The 14487-nt window shown below is 46.0% G+C and overlaps 1 protein-coding gene across 1 annotated transcript in view; it reads right to left on the bottom strand.

Annotated features, from left to right (window-relative positions):
- FHOD3 (formin homology 2 domain containing 3) overlaps window positions 1–14487 on the bottom strand; it is a 472076-nt gene that overhangs the window by 125816 nt on the left and 331773 nt on the right. The window contains 1 exon segment of the mRNA XM_054990826.1: window positions 9150–9275. Within this exon segment, the coding sequence (XP_054846801.1) occupies window positions 9150–9275 (126 nt within the window).

The following is a 14487-nucleotide window of genomic DNA, read 5'->3' as shown; positions in this document are numbered from 1 at the left end:
TTGCAGGGACAGTATCCTTTGATTCCAGCAGTTAAGTGCGGTTGGTAAATCAGCCAAAGCTGATGCAAGGCTGTAATCTGGGATTCTGTCAGTGGTGCCCAATTGAGAGCATACCCAAAGCACAAACCTGACCTTTGAGGGAGAGTGCATGTAAGTAACTGCCCCCTCGGCCTTTTCTTGGTGCCCCTCAGTCATCCTGGTGGATGTGCGGGGGGACGGGACGTCCTCCTGGCTTCAGAATGGGCGTGGCGGTTGCCTCATCCTTGTTCCTCCACCCACACATGGGTAGTGATCCTTCAGGCAGCCAGCCACAGGCAAGTCTTCCTCCCTGGGCAGTTCTGGATATCCTCCTTTTAAGGCGCCATCCACCACTCCCATTCTCTGCTCCTGCCAATCCCTGCCCTCGTCTCTAACCCAGCTCTTCTCCCTACTGTTGGGGGGAGCTGGTCATTGGTCCTCTCCCGGGCCATTAGTCTCCAGCTCCACCCCCTGCTTCTCTGCTGGACTGGGGAACTTGCCTCGCCCTCACTCTGCCCAACCTGTGGCTTCCCCCATGGTGCCAGGTCACCCTCCCATACTGGAAGAACTCAGCTGAGTGTGGCGGGGCACAGCCCTGCCTGCTCCCACATTGATGAAGGGCCCTGGCTTGCCACCTGCCCTCCACCGAGGCTCGCTGAGGAGGATGCAGCTGCCAGGATATGGCTCACCCGACCTGTCAGTCCCGAGGCTGATGCTCGTCCCTGCTTCACCGCTTCCATCATAGGAGCCCATAACAGTTCCTCTGCTGCTCCTGCCACCATCGTCATCATCTCGACCTCTGCCCCAGATGAGTGGTTTGTGAGGACATGGAGCTTGCATGACACCACATCGCTGTCATGGACCTTATGGGGTGGGGGGAGTGTCGGCTTTGAGTCCAGGATGGCAGGGCGTCCTGGATAGTGCACTCGTACCCAGAAATTTCCATTGCAATCAGTTCACTAAATTCATTATTTCTGACTCGTCTGAATGAAGGAGCAGTGGGCCAACCTCTTCAAAACCACTACTATTCCCAGACATTTGTTTAGGACCTCATCTGTCTCTCCTGATAACACGACACTCCATAGCTCTGGATGATCTCCCTCTGCAATTACATGTAAGAACATGGTAGCCAAAATTGAATCTTGATGAGTATCACCACTGGAATCTATTCTCCAGGAAGGACTTTGCAAAATGACAAGGCACCCTAGAAGGACTGTGTGAGACTGGATGCTGGACTGAATAGGCCTCTGGTCTGATCTCTTCTCATGATACCAGGATTGACAGTATTGAACACTCTTGAGATGCCCAGAAACACCAACAGGATCTCTTCCATTCCATTCCCACAGGTCTCCAAATCAAAGTTTGAACAGCAATACGAACTAAAAAAACCCATGAACAGCCCAATCTGCTGTTCACGAACAAGCTGTTCGCGAGGCCCCATTCTAAACGAACAGGTGGTTGTTGCAAGCCTCGTTCGTTGCTGTTCATCAAGCCAGACAGTCTGGCACCTGCAATCAATTCCCATGGCAACTCAGGCAGGGATTGTCTGAACTCCTGCTGTTGCCCTGGAAACCCCAGTCTAAGCCCAATTTAGCTTGATAGGTAGGTCTTCCTTCCAAGTGTGAACTGGAGCTCCAAATTTGTTACAAGAGGAAAAGACCAAGGGGGAGGGGGGCTCCCAGCTCTAGCTTTCAGGGAGAGACAGCTGCTGTTAGAGAGACAGGGTGAGTGCATTGAAGCTTGAATTTTCTTTGTGTGTGGTGGGATAGGGATCTACCCTTTCAGGTTCCAGGGCTGCTGCCAGGCTCTGGGGCCAAGCTATTATTTATTATTGGAACATTTCCTGCTGCCTGCTCAGGTAGGGTTTCTGGGAGTGGTGCAGTAGGGATCTTGATGGCTGGAGGAGAGCCTGCTGTCCCCCATGGTCATGATAGGAACATGGTCATGATAGGATCATGTTCCTCAGCGTTCGTTGTTCGTGGATGGCAACGAACAACGAACACCATGTTCATTTTTTTCCTGTTCGTGCCCATGTCTAGTCTGAATCCTGACCAAAATGGATCTAGATCATTAGTTCACATAAGCTTATATGGAGTTGCCAAGCCTTCTCTGCAAACTGAGGTGAGGACACTTTAGCTAAAATTAAGTACCGTCTCAGTTCTGAGGAGGAGGAGGAAACTGTGAGGAGGAGGAGATTTTTATTATGAACAGAAACAAAGTAGGATACTCCTGGCGACAGTTTAGTATTCTACCCTAGAAGAAGAATTGAAGGATACATGGGATGAGGAGAGCAGGTTAACTGGCAGAAGAATAAATAAAGACTGGGGAAAATATGTTTATCCTGGCAACGAAGGTAACCCATAACGGGGAGTCGAGTATGTTTCCTTTCTGTTTGCCTTATTAGAAGCGAAATGCACAGAGGTGGAGCTGTAAGAATGGCAATGTGCATTTATAGTCGGCAATGAAGAAGGCACTGTGGTTAGCACTCATCCAGTATGATCCCCTGCGGCTAACAGACATTTCACAAACACACAGATCTGTGTAGGGTATAGAGAAAGGAGACCAGGCTTGCATGGCAACAGCTGGAAAGAGCTGTTGTTGAATTGCATAGAAGAAATTGTCCAGTAAGATGCATCTGATGAAGAGAATTGTGGTTCTCAAAACCTTGTGCTACAGTAAAGTTGGTTAGTCTTAAAGGTGCCACTGGGCTCTTTACTATTTCAGAAGTTTCCATCAATCAGATAAATAATTGAGTATAAACTGCATTGACTGGTTACTGTTTCTTACTACTGGTCCCCAAGTGCTAAACAGAATTTAGTTTTTTTGGTAATTATTTGTATAATTTAAAAATCTGCAACTTAGAACTGTGAAACATAGGCATCAGCTTCCCATCATCCTTAGTACTAGGGTTTTACCAGTCCCCTGCTGGAAGCAGGGGATCCCCTGTTCCCACCTCCCACCCCCTGCCATTACTTACCTGGCCGGTGGGGGGAAAAGCCGGGGGAATGTGCCTCCCAGTGCATGCTCCTGGGTGGTGCAGCATGCTCCTGTGCTCAGTAGTGGATTTATTTGGGCCCCAAACAGGCCAAATTGGGCCTGTTTGGGGCCTAAATTGGCCCACTGTGAAGCACAGGGGCTCTCCAGGGCCTTCCTGGCAGCGCTCCCACACTCTGCAGTGGGCCAATTTCAGCCCCAAATGGGCCTGATTTGGCCCACTGCAGAGCATGGGAGTGCTCCCAGGGGTAGCATGAGGTTCTGCATGATGACATCACTTCCTGGAAGCAATGTCATTGCATGACCACTGCAAAAAAGGTAACTGCTGGTTCTCCCACCTCCTGCTGGGAGGGTAAGAGGACCTGGCAACGCTACTTTGCACTGTATTTACTGTCAGTCTATGGAGAAACAGGATACGTTGGAGCTGACTCCCACCCCTTGCAACAAGAAATCCAAGCTCTCTTGAGTCAAGGTTCTTTAATGAGATATCATAGCTTCAGCATATATATGTCCATAGGTTGCACAGAGGCAATTAAAAGCGTCCAGCTGTACACAGGGCTCTTGTTGAGAATGACGTATGGAATGCTTGTTACAAAGTTTCATTCCCTCTCTGTACGCCCCCCACCCTCGGTGATAATCCATTGAGCTGTTAAGGTGGACCACCATTCTCCTAGGTCCCCTGCCTCATGAGTGAGCCATCTTAGATAAGAGTGCAGTCTTCCCAGGAGCTGGACAGCTTATGTGAAAAACTAGACACACACACAGAAGATGATTGCAAAACTCACAAAGATGGAGGGACTGTGGGCAACAGACCTGACATTTACACTAAAAAGAAGACGATCCTGAATATAAACTGACCACCCCATAAAAGTAAGTTATACACAAAAATGTTTTTTAAACTACAATCTATAGGCCTTTTCTTCACAAAAGATTTTTCTCTGGTAATGGCTCCTGTACCGCTTCAGGTTTTCTTCTGAATTCCACACACTTAACTCCCCCTTTAGATTTCAATGCAGAGTTTTCAAGGTTTCCCTTCAAATTTTCTGCATGAGCTTATTCCCTGATATTTTCCTTAATGCAATTCTGAGTCGGCTTTTTCAATCGTGCAGAATTTTCCTTTTGATTTTTCTCCCTCTGACATCTGCCCTCCCCGCACAGGACACTTCTCACTGATTGGTCTTCCCTTCCTCCTCTCAATTCCTCCCTCCCCCTTGCCCCTCCTCCTTCCTTTTGCCCCCTCCTTTCCCAAGAGGCAACTTTGTTTTTTAAAGAAAATTTAATGACACTATAACACTGTAATGTTGTTGTTATTGCATTATGTTGGTTTACCCCCCCCCCAGCCCCCCCAGGTGCCAGCCTCTGTTTCCCAGCTCTGGGTCAGCCCAGGTGAGGCTCCCCAGTTTGAACTGTGGGGGCAGGGGGTCATAAATCCTAAAGAAAAATGTCTACTCAGAGCACGGCTGTCATGTATCAGAGAATTTCTTTTAAACCAAGTATAATGATAATGTTATAATGTTATATGTGCTTCAAGTAGACATTTTTGTTTAGGTTTTATGACCCCCTCCCTCTGCAGTCCAAACCAGGGAGCCCCACTTAGGCTGACCCAGAGCTGGGAGGCAGATGTCAGCACTGGTGGGCACACCGACACAATGTTCTCTTCACCAAAAAAGGCACATTGTAACTATATAATGACAAACTTAATTTGTATTGTGTTTACATGGATCTTTTTTAGGTTTTCAAAGATTATTTATGCTTTTTGAGTAAAAAGTTCTGTGTTTGGAGTTTCTCTGTGCCAACACTGCACTAGTGCCACGTTGGGTTTCCTTTTATTTTCATTTCTCTTGTTTTTGTTTTTTCCTACTGCTAATGCCTCAGCGCTGGGCACCTTTGGCCATTCATAATGATGTAAGTGGCACCAGTGAGCCGACAGTGATGACAACAATGAGGTCCACACCTCACCATGTAACCCTCTTTATTTCATGGTGGTGCAGACACACCAGGATTAAAAGCGGCATGCAAAAAGGAAGGCAGCCAAAATGATCCTTGAGGAGCACACACTCAAAAAGAGAGAAGTAAATTGGCTCTGCAGAAAAGGCCAAACTTGTGTGTGCATATGTAAGATCTCCTACAAATGTCATGAGGAAAGAGACACAAAAATACCACCTTCCTCACACTCTAGCCCAGCACAGATGACCCCTGCCCCCTGCCTCTGCACGACTGGCTGAGCATCTGAAGAGAGTGATCACTCTCTGTCACATATGCCTCCAGCATTATCTGTCATGTGTTATGGATTTCTTGCTGCAGTGTGTAGTGTACCTCTGAGAACATGCAGAGGGAAACTTGTTTTGCTGAATGGTTGCTAGCTGCTTATCTTGCAGGTGTTTTGGTTACAATTTCCTGGTAGGCCTGAGAACGAGGCCTTGAAGCTTCAGCAGAAACTACACCAAACTTCTAAGAGACTGAGCAGAGCTCATCCTTTCCCTCCTCCCCTCTCCCCTGACTCCCAGGCTCAGCGTGCCAAAATCCTAATGTTCTTTCCCACTGGGGGGCGGGGACTTTGACTTTGCTACCTTGAGTCACTTCAGCCAATGCTCCTGTCATAGCATCTTGATACTGGTATTCTTCTTTAATCAAACCAACTTTAACTCATTCACTCCCGTGATGAAATGAAGTGTTTTGGGAAGTACCTGGCAAGACCTGACACTCTCTTTTTTTCTACAGCCAACAGTGCAGGAGGAGACGAGAAGTGGAGTCTGCTAGTTTCTGACCACCTCCCCGCAATTGAAAAATGTGCTGCATCTCAGGAAGTCTGGGATGTAATGAAGTATCCAGGATGGGAGATCAGAGGAACCCAACTTCATTGGGATCAGCTGTGAGTGAGCTCCTGATTCCCTCTCTCCACACAAAAGAAAGCCCTTTGCTCGGCGTGGTAGTGGAGAGTGCTCTCAAGTCATAGCTAACTTACGGCGACCCCTAGTGGGGTTTTCATGGCAAGAGTAACAGAGGTGGTTTGCCGTTGCCTGCCTCTGCAACCCTGGTCTTCGTTGGAGGTCCCTTATCCAATTACTAACGAAAGCCAACCCTGCTTAGCTTCTGGGATCAGACAAGATGAGGCTCTCCTGGGCTTTCCAGGTCAGGGCCTTTGCTGAGTACAGAGCGAAATTTCACCAGCAGATCAGAAGCGGACTTCCAGCTGATCCCTCATCAGTTGAGAGTTGGCTTCTGATGGTTCAAAGTAGTTGGTTCTTGTGAATAGATACGAATGGGCTGCAAAAAGCTTGCCGTCAATTAACTTGCTGCTTGACTATCACTGGCAAGCTGTGTGATGACCTGAACTGTCAGGCATCTTTGCTTTCAGGCAGAGCAGTATTATTTGCAAATGCATGTGTGTGTGCATGAGGGGGAATGAGCCATAGGGCATCTAGTTGTGAATTCACATCCAAGTTAAAATTGGCACTGACATCATCAGCTCTCACCATTTAACTGCCTAACAGCTTGATAAAGAAAACTGGCTTCATTTAAGTTGATGGAAATGATGGTTGAAATTATTAGGGGTGGAAAAATTATTTGCTGTGCTATGCAAAATGCTATTTAAAATGTGAACCTGAGCTCACTGTGCCCTGCGCCTTCTCTGGTGGTTTAACTGAGATACTTTCTCCAGTTGATTCCAGAACTGGCATGCCTGGCCAGGGAGATGGGGGCGGGGGGGGGGGGGGAGGGAAGGTGGAATATAAATACCGAAGCAGTTCAGGTTGCTTGTGGCTTACAAGTCACTGATATACACCAGCACGCATGCACACACACACACACACACACTGATTGACTCACATCATAAAAAGAGATCCTGAGGTGGTAACACAATCCCATTAGGATTCTTCTTTGCACTGTGATTTAATCAGCACATTCTTTCTTTTCTATTACTATTCATTCAACCCAGTGGTCTCGAACAGCAGCCTTAATCAGCATATGTTTCTGCTAGTATCTTTGTTTCAAAGTCAAAAGAGTTTATTGTCTATAGTCATAGGCCATCACAATTCACCAAATATTGACTAATAAACAATTAAATCCCTTATCACAGTTTATATAGGTTACTAAAATTAATTAAAACAATACAGTATGCCGAACTATCCCAGGGGTTGTTTCTGCTAGTATTCATCAGCAACTTTAGGTGGGGGGGGGGGGGAGAGAGGAAGGCACAAATTGAAATTACACCAAACTGTATGTGCAAAAAGTCTGAACCATCTCCAGAAAACAAAAATGAAAGAATGGCAAACAGTTAATACTTCAGTAACGCTCGGCAAAAAAGTTCATGCCTTTCTTCACCCCAAAATCTGTGGGAGACATTTTGATAAGAAGAACAAGGAGACTTTCGTTAGCATCTTTCCGAGAGATAAGTATAATTAGGTCAATGGAAAATCCTGGGGAAATGATTTCCCCCCCTTATAAGCAAGATGCTGACACCGGGATGCATCAAATGTGACCCCCATCCCCAGTCAACGTCTCTGCAATGCCTAGGGCCTCAGCTTTCAACAGCCAGGTTCTTCAGGCACAGTTAAATCCCCCACATTGGGAAAGATGGCAGGGAGGGAAAAAGGTGAAAGATGACAAAACCAGAAGTGGACGACATGGGTGTGCATGCGTGGGGAGGGGAGTCAGGCATAAAAAGACGGTGGCAGGAGAAGAACTCACCCTCCACTACTGGTCCTCACCACAGTGCAAGTATAGTTAAAGGAGCAGGACGAGTCACGAGTCATTTGTACTATGACGGCAGAGGTGGCGTTTGCAGAGATGTTCTAGGACTAATGAGTCTTAGTGGGGGGAAGAGAATAAAGCCCTGGGCCATTTTCATACGTCTTTAAAATAGCATGATACTCACAGAAGGCTGCCTGCCGGCTTCCTTGTGCGATTTTTGATGCCACTGTGATGCCATCCATTTACAAAACAGCGGCAGGCAGCCATGAAAGCGCCATCATCGCTGCCTGTCTCTGTTTTGTAAATGGATGGCAGCCTTCTGTATTATGCTATTTTAAAGACGTGTGAAAACGGCCCTGATCAACAGCTCTCATTCCTTTCAGGGAACCTGTTTTTTCTCCAGCTGCTCTTAGCAGTGGGAGGGTATGGAGGGCTAAAAGCAAAGCATGCCAGAGGCAATTTGCTTCCTGCCTGTTACGACTTTCTCTTTTTATATTAGAAAGCCGAGGTTTTTTTAGAGAGGATAACTCTTGCTGGATGCAGTTCTGACAATCCCGTGTCAGCTTGTGGATGAATGTTTTCACCAGGGTGAGACTGTGGCTACTGTAAATGACTAATATTTTTTTAATGATTATAACACTTGGCTTAATATAGATGCATTAATCAAAGAATCACAGGAAAATGCAGTATCAGACTAAATACTAGACTACCATCTAGACTAAATAAAATTATCAACCTAATATATTTAATTCCTAATAATCCTCAATGGAGTAGGTTTTTCCACATTTAGTGGAATTGTGTTGGTCCCAAATCTTAAGAATTATTTATCAGGTTAGAGTTATTTGTGTAACATTTGAACCACTGAAGTTGTTACTGAGCCACCAGGGAGGTACCGCTGAAGGAACTACAAGATTATCATTAACTTGGAATTTTATAGATCCAGAGGGGTTAACCATGTTAGTCTGTAGTTGCAAAATAGTCACGAGTCCAGTAGCACCTTTAAGACTAACCAACTTTATTGCAGCATAAGCTTTTGAGAACCACAGTTCTCTTCATCAGATGCATGGAGGGTATGAAGAAACTGGCCAGTTCCATGCATCTGACGAAGAGAGCTGTGGTTCTCAAAAGCTTATGCTACAATAAAGTTGGTTAGTCTTAAAGGTGCTACTGGACTATTTTGGAATTTTATGAACAGCTAAGACTATTTTGGGATTTTATGAACAGCTAAGACAGTCCAAACATGTTGATGGACACAGAAAGGAATACTGACAGGATAAGAATGACTGATTAAAGTTCTAGATTTGGCAGAACTGAATTAACTTCTGAGGTTCAACAAAGAAACAGTTCTTTTTATTCATCTGATGAATTCTTTCATTTATTTTTACTGAAAATAAACTTTAAAAATGGGAGCTTAAATCTGCTAGTGGTGCTCTTTTCTTACAAACCTCTCTGTTTTGATCTCTTGAGGTGGCAACAAGGATGCCCCACAGCGAAAGTTTGATGAAGGGGATTCACTTAATCCAGAATGAGGTAATGGGGAAGAACTGGTGCTGCTGCTGTAGCCACAGAATCTGGAGTTGCCAGAAGAAAACAGATCAGTTAATAAACACATTAACAACAGGCTGTTCTCATGAATAAATTACACATTTGCAGAGTTTTAAAATCCAACATACACCCTGTTTAACAGAGTACAGCAGTCTGCAAGTGAAAAACTGACTGGTGCATGAAGGCCTACTGCTATCTTTCCGGCCAAGTACACTGTAGTGAAAGCTGGCAAAATTCCCTAGGAGGGTCTTGAGTGAAGTCCTAGCAACCCGCAGCCCCCATCAGTCTCCCTGGCTCAATCCCATCCTGTCAGTTTTCTTCCTGCACAGCCCCCTCTTGTCTCTAAGCCCCATGAACAGTTTTGTCCCATCCTTGCTCCCTCCTGCTTCCTGCCTCCTGTCCCCAACATCCTTGGTTCCCTTCAGTTCCTGTCTTTCAGGCTACTGCCCTCTCACGGCCTTTGGCTCATTCTGTCTTGCAATCCCCACCCCTCCTTCCCTCTTCCTTGGCACCGTTTCTCCTGCTCTGAAGCATGGCAAAGTCCCCTCTCAGCTCCTGGTCTCCTTCACGCTCTTCCTCAAGCCCCACCTAAGGTCTTTTGTCAGGTAAGTTCTTTACAGCCCTGTGGGTCCAAAAGTAAGATCCAAAAAACCAAGAACACAATACATGTAAAGCCTCATGCCAGGACCCACCTAATGACTAATAACAAGTGTTCTCTGAAAAACTTGCTTCCCTCTTCTTTATTTTGTCACATCTGGCTGATGAATACTTCTGCGGAACTCAAAAGCTTGCATACTGTTATGTGTCAACGGGTTGATATTAATAAAAAGTGTCACATGGCTTTTTGGATCTTTTGTTAGATGCCATCTTCTCACTTTTCTTCAAACTGTCTCTGTGCAATTCTGCCCTGGAGCTTTTCTCTTTCCTGGGACCACTCGCCAGTCCTCGATTATCCCTGCAGGAGGTTTTGATCCTACCAAACTGACAGCTGTCCCTTTCCTCTTAGATAGACATGGGCACAAACAGCATTATGAACGGAAAAAAACCACAAACAGCCCGTTCGTCTGTTCGCAAACAAGCCATTCATGAGGCTCCATTCTAAATGAACAAGTGGTCCTTGCAAGCTTCGTTTGTTGCCTTCGTCAGCTGTTCATCAAGCCAGACAGTCTGGGGCCTTTCACTCAATTCCCCTGGCAATGGCAGGGACTGAACTCTGTCTGAACTCCTTTTGGTTTTCCTTCTGGCTTTAACCCTTCAAAGTACTTCCAGCAGAGAGTCCCGTTTTTGCCACTGTGAAGAGAAAATGACAACAAAGGGGGAGACCCATGCATCATGTCTTTCCCAGGGTGCAATCTCTCTGAAACTTGGGGGGTCTTCGGAGGACAGTGAGGAATATGTCCCCTGCAAATTTGGTGGGTATTGGACATTGGGAAGATCAGTTTGTGCGGTGTTTAAAGGGCCCTGCTCCTTGCACGTGGCAGGAAAGGGCCCTTTAAATGATCAGCTGCCAGGTGGCAGGGGGGAATTCCCCCTGCCAGCTGATAGTTTAAAGGGATCTTTAAGGGGCCATGAACAATGAACATGTTTGTTACTGTTCATTGTTCGTGGATGGCAATGAACAAGGAACAGCTTGTTCAGTTTTTTTTCCGTTCGTGCCCATGTCTACTCTTAGAATCTGAACTGCAAAGTGCTTTTCTCCCTCAGGAGCAGAAGACGGGATGTTGCTGTACCAGCTCAGCCAATCAGAAGCTTCATTGCCACAAACTCTATATAATGAAGGTATTTGTTATGGGTAACTAGGTACAATTTAAAAAAATATCAATTTAATTGGTAATAATTAACCAGTAACAGAGAGGTTGGGAAGGACTTGTAAGGAAAACGGCTGCCTCCTCCTCCTCCTCCTCCTCCTCCTGTGTCTTGCTCACAACTATGAAAAACTGAGGAGAAAAATCACAATGATGCAGTTGATGCAGAGGCTGAAGAACCTAGCAGGAAGGTGAACCTCCACACCCCGAGGCCTGCATCCTGGTGCCTTTTACCTTGATTTGTAGGGAGCTGGCCACAAACAGTCTTTTTAGCTTAGCTCCAGAACATCCCCTACCCTGTAGGTGCAGAATCCCATCAGTGTGCCTGCACAGGCACCAGAAAGGACTTGCCTGCACGAGCCCTTGCGCATGTTTTTGCTGATTACCATGAGCAGTTTTTTGCTGAACATAACCAGCAGTCACTCTGCTCGTGGGTCTTTGAATCTCAACCCAATACCCCTATTAAAAAGAATATTCACAGCAGTTTAAAACCAAGAAAAACAGTACACAAAGGCAACAGAACTAAATCAAAATGACATCATAAAACAAATGCCAACTAGAATACATCAGAAAGGTTATAAAAATCTGGTATCATCTGCTGCCCAGTAACTGGCCTCCCATATCCAAGGAGGAGGAGCACCAGCAGAGCTCCTAAAAACCATCTTATAAAAGCAGGTCCTTCACAGAGAAAGCAACATTAAAGGCACCAAATAAGTATTTGCCTTCTATATTACTGGAACACACACAATTGTGCTTTTCTAGATGGCACCAAACAGGAAGTTCTTATGGAAAACTTGGCCCTCCATTGTAGTTCTGCTAACTCAAAGCAACAAACTTTTCTTCCTTTTTTTCTTTTTCTATCTTTATGAAACCATCGTAACCATCCTCATTTTGGAAATGGGCACCAAGGCTAAGGGACTGTAGCTTGACCGACAACCCCTGGGACGCTCATGGCAGAAATTTCAGCCAGCGGGCTGCTTCCACATGGAGTTGGGTTTTGGGGAACATTCACAGAGGCCATTTCTACATGGGTTATTTGCCTTGGGTTCAATGTGGTTGGGAAGCAGGAGAGAATGGAAATTACAATTAAAAATAAAATAAAATAAAAAAGCTCCAAAGTCCCTGGTGGTGGGAGGGCAGCCACAGGGGGCTGAGGCAAGGAAAGGGCAGAGAAAACTTCCATGTGGATGCTGCATCGCCACTGTGAAGGCCTTTGCATTCACAGCGGCAATGGAAGCTCATGGCTAATTGTTCCAGTGCGGAAGCAGCCCCGTTTGGAGACTTCCTGCTTTTAGTAGGGGCAGAGCATGACAAGGGGGACCCCCAAAAGGACTCGCAGGGGCGGGGAATCTCACTTCCCCCTTCCCCTCCACATCCTCCATTCCTTCCCTGCCCCCCCCCATGGCCTTTCCCCCTTTTCCTGCTTCCTTCTCCTCATCCATCTTTGTCTGCTTTCATCATTGCATCCCGGAAGTGAAGTCATCGCGCAGGGCGGGAGTGCATGTGCACAACAAAGGAAACAAAAAGGTAGATGTGAAATAATAATAATAATAAAAAATAAAACCCTCCACCCGGGGTGGGTGGGAAGGGACCTGGTAACCCTATCCCCATACTATTTCCTCTTTCCCTCCTTTGGCAGCCTCCATATGCTCACCTTTCTCTATGTCCCAATAAAATTTTTTATCTGCCCCCCATCTTCACCTACGTATATTTCTTAATTTACTTCATTCATATACTGCCTTTCTCCATAATGGAGACCCAAAGCAGTTTACATCATTCTCCTTGCCTCCATTTTATCCTTGCAATAGTGAGTAGCAGCGGCGCCAGGGTTTTTGGCGCTCACAGCCCCGGGCTGCCCCCATGCGCGCGCGCACACATGCACTGGCCTGCGTGATGACGTTAAGTGCGATGTCGTCATGGGAACGTGCGTGCCGCCGGCCCAATCGCTGCAGTGGGAGGCTGGGATAGCATGCGGGTGGCCTCCGAGCTCTCCCGCTCGGTTGCCCTGCACCACCGCAGACGCCTCCCCGCAGCTGCTGCGCCCGGCCAGGGGCATGTGCCGGCGGCGGCGGCGGCGGGAGGGATAGGAGGCTGCAGCTCCACGGTGCATACTCCCGCCCCCCGCCCCTCCTCCGGCACCCCGTGCCCTGAGGCCACCGCCTACCTGTTCTCAACGAGTGCGCCAGCCCTGATAGCGAACCACGTGTTATCAAGTCATCTCGTGGTTGTTTCTGGGCCTGGCCCCAGTTAGTCCCTCCTCAAAGGCCAAAACAGCCCTGGAAAGGACTCCGTAGGGAAGGGGTCTCAGATGCTTCGCTAAGGAGTTAGGAACCAGAGACTTCACTACTATGTTGTATTGGATTCCTGCTAATGCTGTTTCTATGTAAACTTCTATCTATTTACCCTATGGCATCGTTTATGGAACTGTTCTAGATACTGACTTTACTAATCTCACGCTGTGTAATTCGCCTTGAGTCTCAGTAAGAAAGGCAGACTATAAATGGCAATAAATGATTAATGAATAAATAAATAAATAAATAAATCCAAAGTTTAGAAATACTGGACTTTATGACAGGATAGCAATGTAAGGCCTAAGAAACCAGAATGCTGAAGTTTAGGGGGGAAAGCCATGCGATGGCAAATTAAAGTGTTAAATTCAACCGCAAGAAGAAAGAATAAATAGCAAATAAGAATCACCCACCTAGAAGAGGAAAAAGAGCAGAAATTAAAAGGATTGAAAGAGTCAGTAAATTTGTTCACATGCAGGATATTGGACTGCAGAAGAAAGCAACAAAGAGAAAAACACTTTCTACACATGTGTATCGTCCGTATTAAAAGAACACCCACTTAGCAGGTATGAAACATGCATGGAAGATGGATGGGATTCACACACAAGCTGGGTTTCATTACAATCAACACTGTTACAAAAAAAAGTTTCAGGAATGTAAGCATATTAATTCAGAGCTCAGAACTGTGGTCAGGAAGAGGAACTTGAGATGGACTGTTGAACCCTGTTAAACAGGAGGTTTGTGTAGATCATCTCCCAGCACCTCATTTTCTACATGCAAGGAAAGCATTCAGTCAGGAATCTTCTACCCAGTATAAAAATAGAAAAAGGAACAAGGCAGGGATGCCCTCTATCGCCACTTCGATTCATCCTGACATTGGAAGCACTAAACAATGAAATTAGAAAGACAGAAGCAATAAAAGGAACAAAAATAAAAGGAGAAGAATATAAGATACAAGCATATGCGGGTGACCTGATATGTATTTTGGAAGAACCTATAGAAGCAATAGATCCCTTGATGGAGAAATTAAGAAGATTTGGCGAAATGGCAGGAATGAAACTTAACTACCAAAACCCAAAAATAATGACCAAGAATGTGACAAAAATACAAATCAAGAAGCTAATGGAGAAATCCGGTTTTCAATG

The sequence above is a fragment of the Eublepharis macularius genome, chromosome 11 (assembly GCF_028583425.1).
Source record: "Eublepharis macularius isolate TG4126 chromosome 11, MPM_Emac_v1.0, whole genome shotgun sequence".
NCBI lineage: Eukaryota > Metazoa > Chordata > Lepidosauria > Squamata > Eublepharidae > Eublepharis > Eublepharis macularius.
This window is presented reverse-complemented; position numbering and strand designations above follow the sequence as displayed.